General features: G+C 44.5%; 1 protein-coding gene across 1 annotated transcript in view; it reads left to right on the top strand.

The window, feature by feature from the left end:
• PTPRN (protein tyrosine phosphatase receptor type N) overlaps positions 1-23,127 on the top strand; it is a 157,695-nt gene that overhangs the window by 5,890 nt on the left and 128,678 nt on the right. Inside the window, exons 2-4 of the mRNA XM_088472322.1 lie at positions 9,975-10,025; positions 18,740-18,853; positions 22,505-22,610. Coding sequence (XP_088328448.1) covers positions 9,975-10,025; positions 18,740-18,853; positions 22,505-22,610 — 271 coding nt within the window. The remainder of the gene's footprint in view (positions 1-9,974; positions 10,026-18,739; positions 18,854-22,504; positions 22,611-23,127) is intronic.

Raw genomic sequence — 23,127 nt, 5'->3', positions numbered from 1 at the left:
AGTTACCATACTCTGGAGAGTTTGGGCATTTTTTTCCACTCGCAAAATTACTAATGTCAAACTCGGGAGAGAATTCTCCTTTACTACGGGAAAATACTGGAGAGTTAGCAAACTCTCTTCACTTCACCATCGACCAAACTCCATTATCTTTTCACTAGTGAAGATAGGATTCTTGAATTTACCAAGATGAGAGTTTCTAAACTCTCATGAGAATGGACAAAACTCCTGTCCAATTTTGTGAAATCAATTCACCTGGCTGTGAGCTGCGAGCTCAGCAGAACCATACACAGATCACTGTGATCCATGTATGTTTCTGCCTGTAAATATTTAAAGGTTTATTAAAACAAAACAATTACGTAAGGTCCCCCCCAAAATGCATAACCAGCCCCTGGCTGCTCAGCTAGTCCTGGTTCCTAAAATTATGGGGAAAAAAAACGTGTAGGGGTTCCCTCGTAGTTTAGGAACCAGCACCTGGCTGCAATATATATGAAATATAGGGGAGAAAAAATTGTGTAGGGGGTCCCCCTATATTTAAAACCAGCACCGGACCCAAACCGACCAGGGTGTAATGCTACAGCCAGGGGACTCTATCACCGGGTCTCCCCAGCCAAAGCATTCGCACCCCAAGCGGTCAGCCCAAGCCGGAGATCTCAGGGGAGGTGAAGACCCCCCCCAATAAAGGCCCCCCCCCTCCTGACACCCCAGGCATTGTCAATTGTTCAGGAGAGTTAGGCAGAGAGAAAACACTGCAATCTCGGGTGAGTAATCTCCTTCAAAACTTGCTACTCGATCTGCTTCTCCATCGGAAAACTCACTCTCAGCTAAACTCACTTCTTAGTAAATTTGTGAGTTTCTGGAGCCTCAAATCGCCCGAGTTTCGGTGATGCTAATCGAGTAAAAACAAAAACGAAACTCGATCAGACTCGATTCTTAGTAAATTTACCCTTAATTGTCTATAATATACAGTAGATGTAATGTTCCTTCCCAGATATGCATGAAAGTACTAAATAAACAATTTTAAAATATGCCAACAAATTCTTAAAATGTAGCCACGATCAATAAAGCAATCAGCCAATCAACTGTTATCATTATCAGCGCAGGGGTTTAAGTGGGCCGTAACAGAGGGGAACTACGTTCCTTCACTTCTATTTAGAGACGGAATCAGTTCCGTCCCCTCTGGCCCACCTCAGCCCGGCACTACACGGAGGCTACATTTGCCGGATGCCCGCTTAAATTTTGCTACCAGCGGGCGCCCAGCTCCTTCCCCACAGCGCCTGAGCTCTGGCTTCCGGCTCCCGCAGTGTGCACTATTGGAGAGACATGAATCTGTGGCAGCTGTCAGGCACCCACAATTGATGAGGCTACTGACAAGTGTATCTTCTTCTCTGTGTAGGTCTGCCTTAGCTCGCAATTACTCTAACACACCCTTACTGTACTCAGTCTGCTTCCCCCTTTCCTCCCCAGCCTGGGGCTGATTCTGAGTTGGGAGCAAAGCAAAAAAGAATAAATTACTTTGCACCTGGACAAATCATGTTGCAATGCAAGGGGTACAAATACATTTATTATTTTCACATGCAAGGTAAGCTGTCTGCTTTTGCATGTAGCCCACAAATGCTGGACAGCTTTATTTTTACATTGCAATTTAGATATGAGTTTGGACTCTCCCCTCTCAAATTTAATTCTCACTGCAAAATGTAAATCTCCCCCACCTGCAGTGCAACATGGGTTTGCCAAGATGCAAATTACTTAATCTTTTTGCTTTGCTCCCAACACAGAATCAGCTCTTCTAGCTGTACAAGGGGTTGGGTACAGGATCCTGGTGGTCAGGATGCCAACGGTCGGAATACTGTCAGTAGCATCCCGATAGTCAGAATCCAGACAAAATTTTGTAAGTATACTAACCCTTATCCTAACCCTCGCCCTTACCCAAACCCTCCACCTTACCCTATCCCAACTTTCTCACAGCCGAACCCTAACCCTCCCGCTTACCCTAACTCTCCCGCTTACCCTAACCCTCCCCTTTACCCAAACCCTCCACCTTACCCTAACCCAACTTTCCCACAGCCGAACCCTAACCCTACCCTTCTGCAGCCTAACCCTAACCTTCCCCTCGGCAGCCTAACCCTCCCTTCTCGCAGCCTATCCCTAACCCTCCCCCCCTGCAGCCCAACCCTTCCCTCCTGCAGCCTAACCCTAACCTTCCCCTTGGCAGCCTAACCCTCCCTTCTCGCAGCCTAACCCTAACCCTCCCCCCCTGCAGCCTAACCCTTCCCTCCTGCAGCCTAACCCTAGCCCCTAACCCTAACACTCACCGCCGGGATGTCAGTGGTCGGGATTCTGGAGCTGGCATTCAGACTGCTGTCTTGATTCCAGCGCAGGGATTCTGACTGCCGGCATCCCGACCGCCAGGATGCCGACTACATCTTTGTTCAAGCACATCGAGATAGAAGTTCCAAGTGACATATGTATAAGCTTTTGTTTTTTTTTGTGATCACACTCATCACAATGTGCATATTTTGAGCTAAGTTAATGGACAAATGTCCAACTCATGATGAGTCACTGAATATTTTAAGGAGACAATGTACTAATAGGGCCCAATTCTCATCGCTTCGAGACATCTTGTATTGCTGCTTACTGAAGTGATGCAAGATGTCTTAGCACTGAAAGGTATTACAAAGAGGGTCATCGGAGAGGTGTCACAGTAACTCACCTCTCCAACAATCTCTCTGTGTGGGAACTTGCACAACCGCGAGATCTTATTTAGGACAACATTGCATGATCAGCTCAGCTCTTCATTGCTTATTAAGTGCCCATAACCCTTTGTCGCCATGTTACCAAAATACGCTAGTGCCACTGGGAGGAATCTTTTTTTTTGTGATAAAACACTGGAAAAAATAGGTTAGCACCACTTCATACATTACCCCTCAATCTGTTGCACAGTTTGGATGTTATTTCAGTTTCCATTTCATTTATCAAAATAGTTAAGATCACCTTGTATGTGTCATATGACAAATATGCCTCTGTATGCTACTGTACTGAACACAAGTGTTTAATATTTACAGTATATCATTGAAAAAATATTTTGGCCATTTAGTTGCCCGCTTTAAATTGACTTTATCTCACTTTCTACCAACCATACAGTTGCCTTTTGTATAACTCAAAATAAACATTGTTTCCATAACTACAAACAAATACAAAGTCATCATGCCCTAAAAATCCCTGATATTTAGGCAAAAATGCTGTCACATGAGATGATATACATTATTGAGTACATAAATTGTATGGTACGCTGTCACATGCTCCCTTCGGCTGTTAGGTTAGGTGCACAGCCAAAGATTTTGACACTATAAAAATATAACTAGGAATTATTATTTTCATACTCAGCAAATTTGAGAAATCTGTGGCCTTTCATCTGTTGTGGAACTACAAGTACCAAAATGCCCTGCCAAGAGTGAGGGATCTAGTAATTTCACACTAGAGACACAAATAAACACAGGTTGCCCATTTTGACTTAGACATCTGACTTTTTTGTAGGGTTAATAAGGCCAGTGTAAAGATAGGCAGTTTATCCAACTGATGTAGGACTACAAGCACTAGCATGTAATTCTAGCGTTTTTTGGTAACCTGCACAGTATGTGTCCAGCTGTTTTGTAACTACAGATCCCAACTTGCCCTGACTCTAAGTCCCCCAACCTCGAATGCTTATACTTAAGGTGCGTATCCACTTAGCGACTGTCAAACGAGTGCACGATTACGACATTGTAATCGTGCAGTCGTTCCACAGTCTGTGATGTGCCTACACTGAAGGTTCAGTCATTCAGTCTAGGCACATCAATCATCTAACATGGACAACATGACGACGTCAGGTTGACCAGCATGTTCGGGAGATGATAGATGTCAAAACTACCAGCGGGCACACACATCGCTGGTTGTTTGACATTAAAATGACCAATTTGTGCCCGATTTGCAAGTGATTGAACGACGTCGTTATCATTCAATCACCTGGTAAAATCGGGTAGTGGATATGCACCATTAGTCCTTAAAAACATTAAATATTTTGTGGCATAAGAATAGACAGGGAACAAGAGCTGTTTTTTTTGTTATGGGAGCCATAGGTAGGAGGGAGTCTTATGTAATAAGTAAATTTGCAATAGTGATGATGATGATATTATTAATATACATAATAATACATGTATTTAGAAATGTACACCACGATTCTGGAGACTTGCATACCATGATTGTCTATGAAGAGATATAGGGGAGGAACTAAATTCCCAGTCCTGTATGTGAAGTGTGTTCTGATTCAGACACTGACGCTACTACCCGTGTATGGCTTTCCACCCCCGCTTCTTCCAGTGACTCATCCTACGTCAAATAATGGAGCTGGCCTTTACACTGGCTTATATTGTGGTCTATGTTGTATTTGTGTGGGTGATCTTAAGCACCATGCTAATTATTCCCCCTGTGCCTTCCCCAGGTGACTGAATGCTCAGCCTTTAATAATTAGCAATAATTCAACACAATATTCTCTTCATATTGAACAATGCAAATTGAAACCATTTAATGCTAAAATCTTATCCTTATTATGCATCTTTATTTCTATATATAAATTTTGATCTGTATTAGATGCAGCTGGAATCACTCCATGCTGTGGTTTGTTACAGTGTCATTTTTCTGTGTTCTGTTTCATATAAAATGGCAGTGAACCAAGGACTGGGATGCTTACGTCAAATAAGATGAATTTAGAAATATTGCTGAAGAAATTGGTTGGTATTTAAAGTTAATAAGAGATCTGTACTCTGTGTCCGTCAGTTGTTATTCATATATCCAATAACTGCTGCCTTCACATTCAGCTGCAAGCCCATAGCAACGTCATTAAGGGCAATCAGCAGCTACGTCAAGTGTAGATGGGAATATTCTGACATATGAAAAGGCTCTGGTGATACAGCTGCACTGTCTCTGAGGATTTCAAGCACAGAGACTAATAAAATTCCCCCTCCCGTCACTTGCAGCCAGTCTTTTGCTATGTATTGATGTTCTTGTTTCTTTCAGTATATTCTGTTTAAATGTAATTACTAATTATTGGCTTTGATGATTTACAATAAACACTTGGGTGTTAGATGATTAATTTATTGTGCAGGAACTCAGGATTTTTAGCCATATTCAAGAGATTTTTATGGTGGAGAGTGGTGATTGGGTGAGGTGTAGAGTGGTGATTGGGTGAGGTGGAGAGTGGAGAGTACAGTATGAATGGAGGAGGAGAAAGTGTTTTATATGACTCTAAATATGGTGTAATTAGCATGTAAATAATGTGATATGTGAAATGATGTGATATATACTGTACATGGGGGTTTGGAGGATAGAATTAGAGGTAAATAGAGAAGATGAATGGTACAGGGAATTAGGGTGGAGAATAGACTGAGTGTATAGTGTAAGGATGGGGAATAGTATGTCTATAGAGTAAGGATGGGTAATAAGATGTCTGGAGTAAAGGTGGGCAAGAGGATGAGTGGTGTGTAGAGTAAGGAGGGGTAAGAAGATGAGTGTGTGGAGTAAAGATGGGTAAGAGGATGAGTGTGTGGAGTAAAGATGGGTAAGAGGATGAGTGGTGTGTAGAGTATTGATGGGTAAAATGATGAGTGGTGTGCAGAGAAAAGATGGGCACGAGGATTAACAGTGTGTAGAGTATTGATGGGTAAAAGGATGAGTAGTGTGTAGAGTTTTGATGGGTAAGAGGATGAGTGGTGTGTAGAGTAAGGAGGGCTAAGGGGATGAGTGGTGTGTAGAGTAAGGATGGGTAATAGGATGAGTGGTGTGTAGAGTAAGGAGGGGTAAGTGGATGAGTGGTGTGTAGAGTAGGAGGGGTAAGGGGATGAGTGGTGTAGAGTAGGAGGAGTGAAGGGATGAGTAGTGTGTAGAGTAAGGAGGGGTAAGAAGATAAATGTGTGGAGTAAAGATGGGTAAGAGGATGAGTATGTGGAGTAAAGGTTGGCAAGAGGATGAGCGGTGTGCAGAGTAAGGAGGGGTAAGAAGATGAGTGTGTGGAGTAAAGATGGGTAAGAGGATGAGTGTGTGGAGTAAAGATGGGTACGAGGATGAGTGGTCTGTAGAGTATTGATGGGTAAAATGATGAGTGGTGTGTAGAGAAAAGATGGGCACGAGGATTAATAGTGTGTAGACTATTGATGGGTAAAAGGATGAGTAGTGTGTAGAGTTTTGATGGGTAAGAGGATGAGTGGTGTGTAGAGTAAAGATGGGTAAGAGGATGAGTGGTGTGTAGAGTAAAGATGGGTAAGAGGATGAGTGATGTGTAGAGTAAAGATGGGTAAGAGGATGAGTGATGTGTAGAGTATTGATGGGTAAAAGGATGAGTAGTGCGTAGAGTAAAGATGGGTAAAAGGATGAGTAGTGTGTACAGTATTGATGGGTAAGAGGATGAGTGGTGTGTAGAGTAAGGAGGGCTAAGGGGATGAGTGGTGTGTAGAGTAAGGATGGGTAATAGGATGAGTGGTGTGTAGAGTAAGGATGGGTAAGAGGATGAGTGGTGTGTAGAGTAGGAGGGGTAAGGGGATGAGTGGTGTGTAGAGTAAGGAGTGGTAAGAGGATGAGTGGTGTGTAGAGTAAAGATGGGTAAGAGGATGAGTGGTGTGTAGAGTAAGGGTGGGTAATAGGATGAGTGGTGTATAGAGTAATGATGGTTAAGAGGATGAGTAGTGTGTAAAGTAAAGATGGGTAAGAGGATGAGTAGTGTGTACAGTATTGATGGGTAAGAGGATGAGTGGTGTGTAGAGTAGGAGGAGTGAGAGGATGAGTGGTGTGTAAAGTAAGGAGGGGTAAGGGGATGAGTGGTGTGTAGAGTAGGAGGGGTAAGGGGATGAGTGGTGTGTAGAGTAAGGAGGGGTAAGGGAATGAGTGGTGTGTAGAGTAAAGATGGGTAAGAGGATGAGTGGTGTGTAGAGTAAGGGTGGGTAATAGGATGAGTGGTGTGTAAAGTAAAGATGGGTAAGAGGATGAGTGGTGTGTAGAGTAAAGATGGGTAAGAGGATGAGTAGTGTGTAGAGAAAAGATGAGTAAGTGGATGAGTGGTGTGTAAAGTAAAAATGGATAAGAGGATGAGTGGTATGTACAGTAAAGATGGGTAAGAGGATGAGCGGTGTGTAAAGTAAAAAATGGGTAAGAGGATGAGTGGTGTGTAGAGTATTGATCGGTAAAAGGATGAATACTGTGTAGAGTAAAGATGGGTAAAAGGATGAGTAGTGAGTACAGTATTGATGGGTAAGAGGATGAGTGGCATGTAGAGTAGGAGGAGTAAGGGGATGAGTAGTCTGCAGAGTAAGGCGGGGTAAGGAGATGAGTGGTGTGTAGAGTAAGGAGGGGTAATAGGATGAGTGGTGTGTAGAGTAAGGATGGGTAAGAGGATGAGTGGTGTGTAGAGTAGGAGGGGTAAGGCGATGAGTGGTGTGTAGAGTAGGAGGAGTGAAGGGATGAGTGGTGTGTAGAGTAAGGAGGGGTAAGAGGATGAGTGGTGTGTAGAGTAAGATGGGTAAGAGAATGAGTGGTGTGTAGAGTAAGGGTGGGTAATAGGATGAGTGGTGTATAGAGTAAAGATGGGTAAGAGGATGAGTAGTGTGTAGAGTAAATATGGGTAAGAGGATGAGTAGTGTGTACAGTATTGATGGGTAAGAGGATGAGTGGTGTGTAGAGTAGGAGGAGTGAGAGGATGAGTGGTGTGTAAAGTAAGGAGGGGTAAGGGGATGAGTGGTGTGTAGAGTAGGAGGAGTAAGGGGATGAGTGGTGTGTAGAGTAGGAGGAGTGAGAGGATGAGTGGTGTGTAGAGTAAGCAGGGGTAAGGGAATGAGTGGTGGGTAGAGTAAAGATGGGTAAGAGGATGAGTGGTGTGTAGAGTAAAGATGGGTAAGAGGATGAGTGGTGTGTAGAGTAAGGGTGGGTAATAGGATGAGTGGTGTGTAAAGTAAAGATGGGTAAGAGGATGAGTGGTGTGTAGAGTAAAGATGGGTAAGAGGATGAGTAGTGTGTAGAGTAAAGATGGGTAAGAGGATGAGTGGTGTGTAAAGTAAAAACGGATAAGAGGATGAGTTGTATGTAAAGTAAAGATGGGTAAAAGGATGAGTAGTGAGTACAGTATTGATGGGTAAGAGAATGAGTGGCATGTAGAGTAGGTGGAGTAAGGGGATGAGTGGTCTGCAGAGTAAGGCGGGGTAAGGAGATGAGTGGTGTGTAGAGTAAGGAGGGGTAATAGGATGAGTGGTGTGTAGAGTAAGGATGGGTAAGAGGATGAGTGGTGTGTAGAGTAGGAGGGGTAAGGCGATGAGTGGTGTGTAGAGTAGGAGGGGTAAGGCGATGAGTGGTGTGTAGAGTAGGAGGAGTGAAGGGATGAGTGGTGTGTAGAGTAAGGAGGGGTAGGAGGATGAGTGGTGTGTAGAGTAAGGATGGGTAAGAGGATGAGTGGTGTGTAGAGTAAGGGTGGGTAATAGGATGAGTGGTGTATAGAGTAAAGATGGGTAAGAGGATGAGTAGTGTGTAGAGTAAAGATGGGTAAGAGGATGAGTAGTGTGTACAGTATTGATGGGTAAGAGGATGAGTGGTGTGTAGAGTAGGAGGACTGAGAGGATGAGTGGTGTGTAAAGTAAGGAGGGGTAAGGGGATGAGTGGTGTGTAGAGTAGGAGGGGTAAGGGGATGAGTGGTGTGTAGAGTAGGAGGAGTGAGAGGATGAGTGGTGTGTAGAGTAAGGAGGGGTAAGGGAATGAGTGGTGTGTAGAGTAAAGATGGGTAAGAGGATGAGTGGTGTGTAGAGTAAAGATGGGTAAGAGGATGAGTGGTGTGTAGAGTAAGGGTGGGTAATAGGATGAGTGGTGTGTAAAGTAAAGATGGGTAAGAGGATGAGTGGTGTGTAGAGTAAAGATGGGTAAGAGGATGAGTAGTGTGTAGAGTAAAGATGGGTAAGAGGATGAGTGGTGTGTAAAGTAAAAATGGTTAAGAGGATGAGTTGTATGTAAAGTAAAGATGGGTAAGAGGATGAGTGGTGTGTAAAGTAAAGATGGGTAAGAGGATGAGTGGTGTGTAGAGTAAGGATGGGTAAGAGGATGAGTATTGTGTAGAATAAAGATAGGTATGATAGCGAGTGTTATATAGAGTAAGAATGAGGAAAGGAGGTGCAGAATAAATGGAGGAAAAAATAAGTAAAATCCTAGTGCACACAGTGAGCTGCCTATGTCCAACAAAAGAAAAAAGGAGCTACACCCCTGGTCCCATAATACACCTGCAAAAGAAGAAGCAATTAAGAACAAGAGCGCTCAAAGAGTATAAATATGTGAATAAGACTTCCCTTTTCACTCCAATGGAAGGTGTTCTCCCTTATTTTCTCTCAATGGATACGGGTGATGTAGTTACCATCCCTGTATTCGGGATGCCATCACTCAGAATACTGGTACCGGAATGCCGACAGCAGTCGGAATCCCAGCCACAGAATCTGGACTGCCGGCATCCCAACGGTAAGTTGAGGGGAAATCCATAGTGTAAAATCCTGTTATTTCCAAACACTTAACACATACATATATTGTTAACGAGTTTTACTGAATGTATAGAAGGGACTCCTACCAGACAGTAAGGAATTGTAACAGCGGGATGTAAATGGTTCCCTCTTCCTTTGTTAACAAATTCCTTCATCAGCCCCTTCTATACATTCAGTACTACAGTACAGATTTTGCCAATTTTTACACTGCAGTTTAGAATTGGACAAAGCCATGTTTACCTATACTATTCATATCAGGTTGTGCATTTTTTCATTCAAGCTTCTTCCTCCTGTAACAGCAAAGTGTTTTCCAAATTAAAATTTTTCACCCAGTACGTGGGTTTACTATCAAATGTAAATTAGCACCATGTTAAACATCATTTAGTATGTGTCATTTGGACATCATTTTTACTTTTGCCTTCTGTCTTGTTAATTTTCTAGGCTGTTTGTTTGACCTGAGATTGTGTTCTAAGGAGGAGGTCTGTGTACAAGGTAAGTGACCAAAACACCTTAAAGAAAGTCTGAGACCCAAATGTAATAGCCTGCAAGATGCAGGCAGTGGTGAGATTTCGGCAATATAGCTTCTGCGTGGAGATTTCAGCAATATAGAATCAGCGGTGAAATTTTGGCAATGTAGCCTCAGCAGTGAGATTTGGGCAATGTAGCCTCAGCTGTGAAATTTCGGCAATGTAGCCTCAGCTGTGAAATTTCGGCAATGTAGCCTCAGCAGTGAGATTTGGGCAATATAGCCTCAGCGGTGAGATTTCAGCAATGTAGCCTCAGCGGTGAGATTTCAGCAATGTAGCCTCAGCAGTGAGATTTGGGCAATATAGCCTCAGCGGTGAGATTTCAGCAATGTAGCCTCAGTGGTGAGATTTCAGCAATGTAGCCTCAGCAGTGAGATTTGGGCAATATAGCTTCTGCGTGGAGATTTCAGCAATATAGAATCAGCGGTGAAATTTCGGCAATGTAGCCTCAGCAGTGAGATTTGGGCAATATAGCCTCAGTGGTGAGATTTCAGCAATGTAGCCTCAGCAGTGAGATTTGGGCAATATAGTCTCAGTGGTGAGATTTCAGCAATGTAGCCTCAGCAGTGAGATTTGGGCAATATAGCCTCAGTGGTGAGATTTCAGCAATGTAGCCTCAGCAGTGAGATTTGGGCAATATAGTCTCAGTGGTGAGATTTCAGCAATGTAGCCTCAGCAGTGAGATTTGGGCAATGTAGCCTCAGCTGTGAAATTTCGGCAATGTAGCCTCAGCAGTGAGATTTGGGCAATATAGCCTCAGTGGTGAGATTTCAGCAATGTAGCCTCAGCAGTGAGATTTGGGCAATATAGTCTCAGTGGTGAGATTTCAGCAATGTAGCCTCAGCGCTGAGATTTGGGCAATATAGCCTCAGCAGTGAGATTTCAGCAATGTAGCCTCAGTGGTGAGATTTCAGCAATGTAGCCTCAGCAGTGAGATTTGGGCAATATAGCCTCAGCAGTGAGATTTCAGCAATGTAGCCTCAGCGCTGAGATTTGGGCAATATAGCCTCAGCAGTGAGATTTCAGCAATGTAGCCTCAGTGGTGAGATTTCAGCAATGTAGCCTCAGCAGTGAGATTTGGGCAATATAGCCTCAGCTGTGAGCTTTCAGCAATGTAGCCTCAGCAGTGAGATTTGGGCAATATAGTCTCAGCAGTGAGATTTGGGCAATATAGCCTCAGCAGTGAGATTTCAGCAATATAGCCTCAGCAGTGAGATTTTGGCAATATAGCCTCAGCTGTGAGCTTTCAGCAATATAGCCTCAGCAGTGAGATTTGGGCAATGTAGCCTCAGCAGTGAGATTTGGGCAATATAGCCTCAGCAGTGAGATTTGGGCAATGTAGCCTCAGCAGTGAGATTTGGGCAATGTAGCCTCAGCAGTGAGATTTGGGCAATATAGCCTCAGCAGTGAGATTTCAGCAATATAGCCTCAGTGGTGAGATTTGGGCAATATAGCCTCAGCAGTGAGATTTGGGCAATATAGCCTCAGCTGTGAGCTTTCAGCAATGTAGCCTCAGCAGTGAGATTTGGGCAATATAGCCTCAGCAGTGAGATTTCAGCAATATAGCCTCAGCAGTGAGATTTCAGCAATGTAGCCTCAGCAGTGAGATTTGGGCAATATAGCCTCAGCTGTGAGCTTTCAGCAATGTAGCCTCAGCAGTGAGATTTGGGCAATATAGTCTCAGCAGTGAGATTTGGGCAATATAGCCTCAGCTGTGAGCTTTCAGCAATGTAGCCTCAGCAGTGAGATTTGGGCAATATAGCCTCAGCAGTGAGATTTTGGCAATATAGCCTCAGCAGTGAGATTTGGGCAATGTAGCCTCAGCAGTGAGATTTGGGCAATATAGCCTCAGCAGTGAGATTTCAGCAATATAGCCTCAGTGGTGAGATTTCAGCAATGTAGCCTCAGCAGTGAGATTTGGGCAATATAGCCTCAGCTGTGAGCTTTCAGCAATGTAGCCTCAGCAGTGAGATTTGGGCAATATAGCCTCAGCAGTGAGATTTCAGCAATATAGCCTCAGCAGTGAGATTTCAGCAATGTAGCCTCAGCAGTGAGATTTGGGCAATATAGCCTCAGCTGTGAGCTTTCAGCAATGTAGCCTCAGCAGTGAGATTTGGGCAATATAGTCTCAGCAGTGAGATTTGGGCAATATAGCCTCAGCTGTGAGCTTTCAGCAATGTAGCCTCAGCAGTGAGATTTGGGCAATATAGCCTCAGCAGTGAGATTTTGGCAATATAGCCTCAGCTGTGAGCTTTCAGCAATGTAGCCTCAGCTGTGAGCTTTCAGCAATGTAGCCTCAGCAGTGAGATTTTGGCAATGTAGCCTCAACAGTGAGATTTGGCCAATGTAGCCTCAGCAGTGAGATTTGGGCAATATAGCTTCAGCAGTGAGATTTGGGCAATGTAGCCTCAGCGGTGAGATTTCAGCAATATGGCCTCAGCGGTGAGATTTCGGCAATATAGCTTCAGTGGTGAGATTTCGCCACTATGGCCTCAGCGGTCAGATTTCGCCAATATGGCCTCAGCGGTGAGATTTCGCCAATACGGCCTCAGCGGTGAGATTTCGCCAATACGGCCTCAGCGGTGAGATTTCGCCAATATAGCCGCTACAGTCAAAGCAGCAATTTGTGGTAAAACAAAAGTGGGTTAAAAAAAAAATAAGTTATTGCTTTAAATGTAGCAGCTATTAAGCTGAAATCTTGCTGCTGCCTGCTTGCATTTGGGCCATGGTAAGAAATTTGATACCTTCTTTGACATCAAAACACTTCCATTCACATTCACAATCAGTGGAAATAAAAGCCAAGAGGTTTTACCAGTATACTAGTGTCTGTGAGATGACGGAAGTGAGCAATTATCAGGTAGAGGTGAGTGGACAGTAGGAATCATTGACATGACTGAGATTTCCCTAAGAATGGACGTTGTGTATAAACCTGGCCATACATTAGGATGATTTTCTTCCAACCAGCCAACTAGTTCAATAACAGGGTAGTGTGTGGAAGCAAATGATAATCGGCCGTTTGCCCTCACATGATAAAAACCTCCATAACTGATCTGTCCAACATGCAGGGGAAATCAAATACTGTTTGATTTCTCCAAACTAGTTGAATGACTATCGTTCAGCTGTAGGGGGGAAATTGGTCACTTTTCACCCAACCGAACGATCAGCTGTCAGAAAAGGTATGTAACATTGGCTCTATACTTACAATGGCGGTCCCAGAGTTATTTCAGGTCAAATCCGTGGGAACTGATATATAAGTGTAATGTCCCATTATTACCAGGGACCAGGTTCGAATTTAATCAGTGGGGCAAGCAATGTATTTCCCTTTTTAACAACAGACACAATGACAGATACAAAGAGGAGGGTCCAACGCTATTTTATTTGAAGAGAGAGAAAAACATCTGACAGTTCACAACAGTCATTGCAATGAAATAAAACTTTCAAATAGTAGGCTAACAAATGCAGATCACTAAGTTGTTTGCAGTGCAACCGCATGAAACAAAAAAGAAACATGAGCAGTCTCCGAATTGCAAACAGTTTTAAGCATGTTACTATGACACTTGTAGTACATCAGCGTGAGAGGAGAAATTAACTTGCAAACAGACTTAAGCAGGTTACTATGACACTTGTAGTACATTAGCGTGAGCAGAAAAATTAAAGCAGTCTCTGAATTGCAAACAGACTTAATGACACTTGTAGTCCATCAGCGTGAGCAGAAAAATTAAAGCAGTCTCTGAATTCAAACAGACTTAATGACACTTGTAGTCCATCAGCGTGAGCAGAAAAATTAAAGCAGTCTCTGAATTCAAACAGACTTAAGCAGGTTACTATGACACTTGTAGTACATTAGCGTGAGAGGAGAAATGACAGCAGTCTCTGAATTGCAAACAGACTTAAGCAGGTACGAAGTCCACATAAGAACAACATTCAATTACAATGCTGAAGATGGGAGTCATAAGTGAGGACACTCTAAAAACCTCCCAACCAAATCTTTATCTCCAGGGCAAACAGCATCTGACTAAAGCTTTACCCCATAGGTATCCATTAGCCCCTCCATAACTTCCCATAGGATAACAACTATATAAGGGGGTGATAAAGGGAAGTATAACCCCTTCCCTCTTCTGGTATTTAAAGCTAGCCCAGGCAGAGTCTGCAGTGGAATTAAGCTAGTGTACAGCATCTCACACCAGAGCTGCAGCTCTTCTGCCACCTCCGACCTCCAGCGCTCCTTTCATGGGCGCCGAGAGGGGGGGGGAGCAGGTACAGTTTACCCGGGCCTGCTAGAGGGGTCGCCCCCCCCCTCCGTCACAGCAGCTCAGCACACAGCTTGTGCTGGGCTGCAGTGTGAGACTGCTCGCGGCTGCTGCAGCATCCGGAGCAGTCTCCTATGGCTGTGGGGGGGAGCGATCACACTGAACGTGCCTCCCCTCCTGCTTAGTGCTGGGCTGGGTAGCTTACAGCACCCCTCTCTGCAAAAGTAATATTTTTATTGTTTTTTTTTCAAGGGGGCGTGACCACGCCTCCCGCAAGTAGGCCACGCGCCCTCCTTTACCTGGGCCCGGCCAGGCTCTCTACGGCCCTGGCTCCGTTGGGCCCGGCTCCGAGTAAGGTGTGAGGATAGCTGAGGTCACATCCCATTACTTGTCTTTTGTGAGCAGAGCGCAGGTCCTCTTCCTCCCAGCAGCAGAGTCCTCCTGACACTCTCCGGGGCTTGCAGTGGGGTCCTCCGGGTCTCAGATCATTAGGGGCTGTCCTCCTTGATGCCCGCGCAGGCCAGCGGTCCTCTCCACTCCACCTACGGAATCTTCCTGGCAGTCTGGGTTCTTCTAACAAGCAGTGGCACTGAGCTCTGAGCGGCTTCGGGTCCCTGACTCCGGTCCCAGTGTTGAGCTCCTCGGCAGGGGGTCTTCCGATCCGCGGGCATGTCTTCAGACAGCCATCAGCTGAAGGGGTCCTACAGATCTCCCAGCAGGTCCCGGCAGCACTGAACTCTGTTTCCAATTAGGTACAACTCCTCCGTGTTCAGCAGTGGAGGTAAGTCACTAGCAGAGGCATGGACATTAATCCACAACCCCAGGGGGTCCTGTCAGCAGTATTCTTCCAGGAGGGAATGACAGCAGGCCCTTTCTCCAGCCCACAATCAGCAGTAAGCAGCATCATCCTGGGAGTCAGGACCCCAGAGGAAGGGGGGGGGTCTAGCGCTGGCAAACGCCGCCGGGATTCCATTCACTGAGCTATTTCTCTGTGTTCTCAGCCACTCCCCTTTCTGCAGGTACACTGAAGTCTATACCAGCTACATGGCAACACCTGCTGCCCGGCTCCTTCCCATCAGGGTTCTCCTCTCCCCTCCAGGGGATTGCTATTTTATAAACTTCCCCTCTTTCTTCTCCCTGCTTCTCCAGATTTTCTGAGTGGACAGGGGACCCCCAGCAACAGACCACCTCCAGAGTTCTCTGCCCAGTCACCCGGGCTACCAATGAATGGGGGATATTTTTCCCGCAAAAAGGGGTTACTGGCCAAGGGATAAATTCTTCCCCCTTGTCAGCACATGCTCAGTAGGGACTGACAGGGGAAGGGTCAATCAAAGTTCACTGTAGCCTGTCATTCCTATCCATAAGGCTAAAAGTACTTTAAAAAAAAAAAAAACTGGAGCTAAGGGACAAAACCGTTCCTAATAATCAAATGGGAGACCCCAAACTTTGGGGTATCACATAAGCATAGGGCCAATGTTAACATATGAAAATATTTCTAACCACTCCTGGCTGGGACTATTTTGTCACTGCATGCAGTGCCCTTGGGAAGGGGATTACTTCAGGACAGTTAAAACATTAACAGACACAATGGGGACATTGTGAGGTTGGACCTGGCATGCCGACATGTTAATAATACTATAGAAAGCATTTTAACAGTGTCGGCTTTACAACTTCCTGCAGGACGGTAAAGCACCATGTTTAAAGTTGTAAAGCCGACAGTGCTTTAAATCGCATAATTAATATGTCGGCATGCCGGGTTTGACCTCACAGTGTCCATTTTGTGACTGTCAATTTTTTAATTGTCAAACTCGACACTCCATCCCCTTCAGGACAAAGTAAACAGGTAAATATAAAATAAAAGAAGGCTGAAAGTAAACTTTGTGTCATGTGTTTATTTTTTTCTTTTTTTACTTAAACTGTTTCTGTGGGTTTTTTGTAATTGGTTCTCCAAGTGCCAGCAGGCCCTTGCAACCATTTTAGGACAATACTAGCACCTGTAGTTCCGCAAAGACAAATAGATTTTTTCTACTATTAGCCATTTCATTACCCTTGTACCCACCACCCTGGGGTACACTGAAGAGCTCCGGTGCCATTGGTGGCAACTGGCCTTGAGTTGGTTGGAAGCATGGTGGGAGGACAACCAAGCTATGGGTACCCCTCTATGGCTACACCAGTCCAGCCTGGCAGTGCCCTGTGCTGGTTTCCCGAAAATCAGGGGAACCCCATGTCAGTTTTCCCTCTGAATTTGCGGTAACTAGTACTGGGTTGTAAAGGAAAGTGCTGCTTTAAATATGAGGAGATACCCAGACTTTTTACTTTAATTATTTAATTATTTTTAATCACTGATTACCCTTGTATCTAAAGCCCAGAGATACGGGGAAGACCTTTGGTGTTATTGGCACCTAGGCTGCTTTACCCAGGCATAGGGGGCCTGCATTTGTGTGGGCCTGATTTCCCTGGGGAAACCAGCCCTAGTACCAACTGGCCTTGGGCTGGTTGGAGGTATGGTGGGGGTATTCCATGCTGCAGGGACCCCCTCTATGGCTCCACATTGGCAATGCTCAGTGCTCCTTACCCTGATTTCAGGGGAGACCACACATCAGTTTTGCCCCTGATTTTGGGGTAACCAGCACTGGGCTGTAAGCACCAGTGCTGATAAGATAGTGAGGGAAACCCCCAGAAACTTATTTTGGGCAAACTACAGATCCCTGCTTGTGGTTCTCCAAGTGCCAGCGTGCCTTGTAAACCGAGTCTTGCTGACCACTGTAGTTCACTATAAAAATGGGGGGGGGGGGCAGTTTTATTGAAAAAAAAATGATGAAACTAATACACATACAACAGATGTTTTTGTATTTGTATTATTAATTTATTTTAAATATGCAGTAGTAGGCAGACACTGTCCATCTACTTCTGTGACATCACAAGTTGGATAGAAGCTGACTAGTCTGACAGATGCAAAAAGGAAGAAAGCAACTCTAATATGGGGCACTCTTTTTAGTAAATCCTATTTAAAATATAACTTTTAATAGAGTCAAGGTAAAACTGTATCATTTACATAGCAAAACAAAATATACATATGAGTGTATGTGTTTATTAAAGTGCTAGTGCTAATGGTGTTAAAAATATCAGTGGTGGAGAAAACTCCTACACTGAGTGACGGCAAAATATTAAAGGTGAGTACAAATATTACCTAAAAATACAAACGTCATTAAAATACATCAAGTTTATTCATAGAGACATATGTTCATCAAATATACAAAATTATCAGGGATATAGGAAAAGTCAGGGCATACAGATCTGTCTCACTCAAATTCTGCTGCACCTCATTGTATCATTAAACATTGAGAGATTCCTCAAAACAGATTGCCCGTAGAGACACCCAGTGAGAGTTATTCTGCCGATGGTGACCAATAGAGGAAAGTAAAGTTTATCATATAGAATACTTTTAATTACCATTCATATTTTATTACCATATACTGTAGTATTGATGTTTATTCTTTAGATCACATTGGTTAAACATAAACCCTTATTTGCATATATATGCCCCACTGGGCTCAAAGCAGATATCAGAAAAATGTGGTTGTTTCCCACAGTGCAAATCTCTGCATTTGCGGTGCTAGTTTGCAAAGTGCTCATGTTAGATAGGACCAAGTATCTTTTATATGAATGTACAGATGTTACATTTCACTCTGGTTCACTATATTCTTAATTAGTAGTGTACAAATAAGGTCTTGGTACTACTAATATCAAAGAAGGCAAAAATCAGCCAATTACAATATATCCTAATGACGCCAGAAATGTCTCTTAAATCTCATTATAATACCATTTACCAGTCATACCTTACCAATTGCTGCCCTCTGTGTCAGCTCTATATAAATCATCCGCTGGTTAAATTATAAAAGAGTAGCTACACAGAAGGTAATACATATCAAGCATGCAGCCATCTAATATACACATTGCTTAACTACTTCATAGTCTAAATTAGCATGAATAGGTACAAATTATGTGATCAGCATTTACAAACTTGTTGTAGGGGTGTCCCATACTGTGCAGTTACTGTGCACCCATGCTGCCGATGCGCTTTTCGCTCAGTGACTTGTTGACGGAGAATCAGCTCACTATGTTATGTTTTATATTGGATGTACTAAAAGAGTGCCCCATATTAGAGTTGCTTTTTTCCTTTTTGTGTCTAAATCTAGATACTATATTACTCTAGGGAGCACCACCACAATCAATCATAGGGCATACCCCTGGCCCGTATTTGTAGATACTGTGGTTTTGTTACTTGTGCGACTTTACTCCCTTCCCCTTGGTCCCTAATTTGAATTACAAGTTTGACAGATGGTTGGATGAAAGTTTGTCTAGTGTATGGCCTGCTTTAGTGTTAGGTTTGACGTCACCACACAACTGCATTATCTTCTACTTTCAGATGGTTTGTTTGGCCAGTGCCGGGATCGGACTGAACGTGATGTGGGGCAGTTCCAGGTGACACCAGGTACTTTGCAACAGCTGCAAGGGGTGCTGCACAGACTCACAGCAAAAGGTATTCAACTATGGTTTATTTTTTATTATATTTCTGATTACTTAGAGAGACAGCAGTCACAACACTCTTGGGCAGAATTTACTAAGCCACAGATTGATGGCGGGCTCTATTCCAAAAGACAGTATTTACTAAAGGTTTTTTGACCTTCTAAATAGAACACACCATCGATCCTCATAGGCTCCTAAATCACTTTCCTGCTGGGGATCTCGCTGCAACCCTGCTGTGAATCCACTGCAATCTTAGGGATCTATGCAGGCTTGTATAGTGTTAAAGATAGGAAAATACGCAATTTCATAATCAACCCTGGGTTACTTAGCATAGGCTGGCAGTGAAAAATAGTGGGGGAAAAAAAATCACTAACCAGTACTGGGCTAAAAGAGCAAGGACTGGTGACACTAATGCAAGTGACATGCCACATAAGGTCCCCCTGCCATAGTGTCAACTATCCCTAGATTGCTCAGCCCAGGACTAGATTCTCTAGTTAAGTGGTACCCTCCCTCCCCCCAAAATGGGATCCTACCTCCCAAAGGACAACCAGCCCTGAGCTCTTCTCCACACCTTAGGGGTTTTAAGTGCAGCGGTAATAGAGGATTAATGTTAATATTGTTCTTTACAGATGACTGCATGGCTGCCAGGACATGATGGCACTTGGAGAACTACAAGTGTCAGTATGCCCAGACATCAGCAGCCCGGTGGCACCTGTAAAAAGAAAAAATTAACAAAAGACAGAAGAAAAAAAACATTAAAAACACAGGACGATTTCTCGGTATATATATTGAGGGATTAGGAACCATTTCAATAGAATAGCATAATATTAACTCCTTAAAAATGTTTTCATAAGAAGAAGTATTCATCTTGTTGATACATTACAAACCTATGGTTCTATCTTCTCCGTAATAGCATTTTGTACAACCTGGGTAATCTTTTGTGTTAGGGCTGATATAGTAAACACTCACAGCAAACAACAGACTAATACTGGATACTTGATAAAAGGAAATATTTTATACCAAAATATTATACAATGGTACAAATACATACTACACGATACTGAAATTGAATAAAGAAACACACCATACTAAGAACAACTCAGGTTACTGTGCACACTTATTATCTAAACTAATATAATAGGAATGTTGTGTTTGTTCCAAGTTGGTGAAAAAACGTCTGAACCATTTTTCGTGAAAACTGCATCATTTTGTAGTGGAATCTCCTAGAGGGATGTAGTTATGAGACCGCTGGTCTCAATCCTGACTTCAGAATCCTGACAAAGGATTCAAGATAGGCGTCGAAATACCGACGCCTATCTTAATCCCGACGCTGGGAAACACAGTGGACACTAGCCCGAACGAAGGTAAGTCCGGGGCGCCCTTAGCGTTTAGCGCGGGGGGGGGGCTTAGGATTAGGGATTCTAGCGGGGTTAGGTTCGAGGGGGGGGATTAGGGTTAGGCACCTTTAGGGGGGAGGGTTAGGGCTAGGTACCTTCAGGGAGAGATTAGGGTTAAGCATCCTCCCGGGAGGGTTAGGTTTAGGGAGCGGTGAGGGGGGGTTAGGGTTAGGCACCCCCCGGGGGAGGTTAGGGTTAGGCACCACTAAGTTAGGGTTAGCGGTGAGGGGGGGTTAGGGTTAGGCACCCCCCGGGGGAGGTTAGGGTTAGGCGCCACTAAGATCGCAATCCAGTTGTGATCTTCACCCTGTCGGGCATCCGCTGTCGGGATTTGAACCGGCAGCTAAACAGCCGCCGGTATTTCAATCCCATTCCTCTCCTAGATATAACCTGCACTTTTTGTTTCATCTCGATCCATCAAGTTAAAGCTGAGCAATAACAAAACAAAATTTATTGACAGCATCAATGAAAGAGATAGGTGTGGCACCATGCACGCAGCTGGTAAGGGGTTGAGTGGGAGATGCCTTGGGCCCAAGTTCCCTTGAATAGGATAGGCTACATAGCAGTCTGTGTACAGGGCACACAGTGACTTGGTGTGAGTGATGGGTGAAGGTGCTGATGCCCTAATTCTGTAAAGTGCTGCTGGTCACATGCAAAGCAATACAACTAGAACATGTCATATACATTTTTTGGGCAGAAGCGATTTCATCACAGCTAGTAATGAATACAATTTACAGCGGATTCTTTATTTTAATACTTACAATATCTTTCTAAACACAAAACCTATCACTTATCCTCTTTAGTTTGCTAACCATATATGTAGTGTTCTTTATAGACACTTTTTAATAAATTGAAATAAAAGTTATATTTCAACATAAAGTAGGGTGTACGAGCCAATTCAAGATTCTAGGGTACTCTGACACAGACCTATTAGTGAAGACCAGTGCTTTTCAAAGCCAGTCCTTAGGACACACTAAAGCTGGGTACACACCTAACAGATATATCTGCAGATGTTGGTTGTTCATACACATCATCTGTCATCTGGCCGCAGGTCCCGCTGGCCAGGAATCGCAACGCGCCCCCCTCTCCGGGGCCTCTGCTGCAAGTGTACAGGCGGTCAGCAAACCGCCCGTACACGTCACAATGAGCAGATATATCTGCCATTGGCTGTGCAGCACAGCCGACGTGATATGTCTGTGAACTATGTCGTTCACAGACATATCGCTGGTACACACTGGCCGACGGATACACAATACAGTATATTGGGCGATCAATTAGTCGGCTAATGTATCTGCCAGTCAGGGGGGTATCCATAATGGGTGCAGGGTGTGCAGGGCACACGGGCCCCTGGGTCCAGGGGGGCCCCGCACCGCACCCCCTGCACCCATAGTATACTTACCTCTCCGGAGTCCCAGGTCAGCGCGCGCGCGGGGGGGGGGGGCGCCGCTCTAAAATCGACTGGAAAATGTCCACCGCTTCCATTTTCCCATTGTTTGCGCATGCGCAGTACAGGGCAAATGGCCACCGCGGCCCTTTTCTCTGTGATTTGCGCATGCGCTATAGACTCCGGGCACACTCTAGTGCCCAGAGTCTATAAGTGCGGCGCTGGCCGCGCACAGCTCAGTGCGCTGCTGGCCGCCGGAGGGAGAGGAGGGGGCCTGTGTCAGAGACTGTACTCGGGCCCCCTCCTCTGTAGAAACGCCCCTGCTGCCAGTGTGTATCCAGCTTAACAGTGCACATTTTTGCTTTGTCCTTGCAGGAGCACAAGTGTAGACATTATTGGCTGACACATTTTAAAAGTTGCACACATGGGTGTAATTATTTCACTTGCGATTCTATTAGGACACCCGGAAAACATGCACTGTTAGTACAGTATGTCCTGAAGACTGGATTTGAGAAGGACTGATGTAGACTACCCAAATAACTAGTTCCCTGGTGCACTAACATAGCAACTTCTTCTTTGTTTGACGCTCAAATCTGCGGGATGCAATCCTGTCAGTAAACCGCCGCAAAACCGCTGGTATTTCAAATCCGGCCGTCACTTAGTATATCTTCACTTTGGTCATTACCAGAGAGTCATTTTGTGTTTTTCAATCTGATTTTCTCTCTTTATGTTAGATAGATTTAGCTATCCCTCTAATTAACATGTAGCTGGTATTTACAGATTGATCATACAAACCTCAGAGCATAGAGATAATAAGAGAAAGTGGAAATAAATCATGTTAATTGATCTGAATGTTGAACTCTCTTTGTGTTTGCGGTTGCAGGGTTATCCTGGAAAGATGATGTAACGCAGCGTGTGATGGCACATGAGATGGGCCGCATCCCGCAGCACAAAGCCTTAGAGCCTCTTGATCTTCTGGATGACGACAGGTAAATTTTATGTAGGAAAACCTTCTTATTGATTCATTCTATAGGGTCTAATGAAGGTCATGTCACCATAGGATCTGATTTAGGGGCCTATTCATTATGTTAATTATCGAGGTCAGAACAGACCCCGATAATTAACATTCTAACTCGCTGCGGCTGCCAGAGCAAATCATCAATGCTCCGGCGCGGTGACCGCTGATGTGAAATCAGCTGTCCCCACGAGCGCCTTCACTGCTCCTTTTCGGAGCAGTGACAGTAGTGCGCATGCCTGACTTACAGGTCACACATGCACACAAGAGCCCCAACATCCGGCGGAAGGAGCCAGACAGGGGTGAAGGGATCTGTAAGGATCCCTCTTCGCACCCCAGACCTTCTTCCCACAGGGAAGGAGCACGTTGCGAGCCGAGAAAAGGAGCATTCACATCTGAAGATGGCGAATGCTACAGCACTGGGCCTAATTCTGGGCCTAATTCAGACCCGCTCGCGAGCGCTCGCAAGCGGGTCGATGTTGGCCAAGTGC

This window comes from Taudactylus pleione, unplaced genomic scaffold, assembly GCF_031769625.1.
Source record: "Taudactylus pleione unplaced genomic scaffold, aTauple2 ptg000122l, whole genome shotgun sequence".
Taxonomy (NCBI): Eukaryota; Metazoa; Chordata; class Amphibia; order Anura; family Myobatrachidae; genus Taudactylus; species Taudactylus pleione.
The sequence above is the reverse complement of the archived record's forward strand: the minus strand, read 5'-3'. Positions and strand labels throughout refer to the sequence as shown.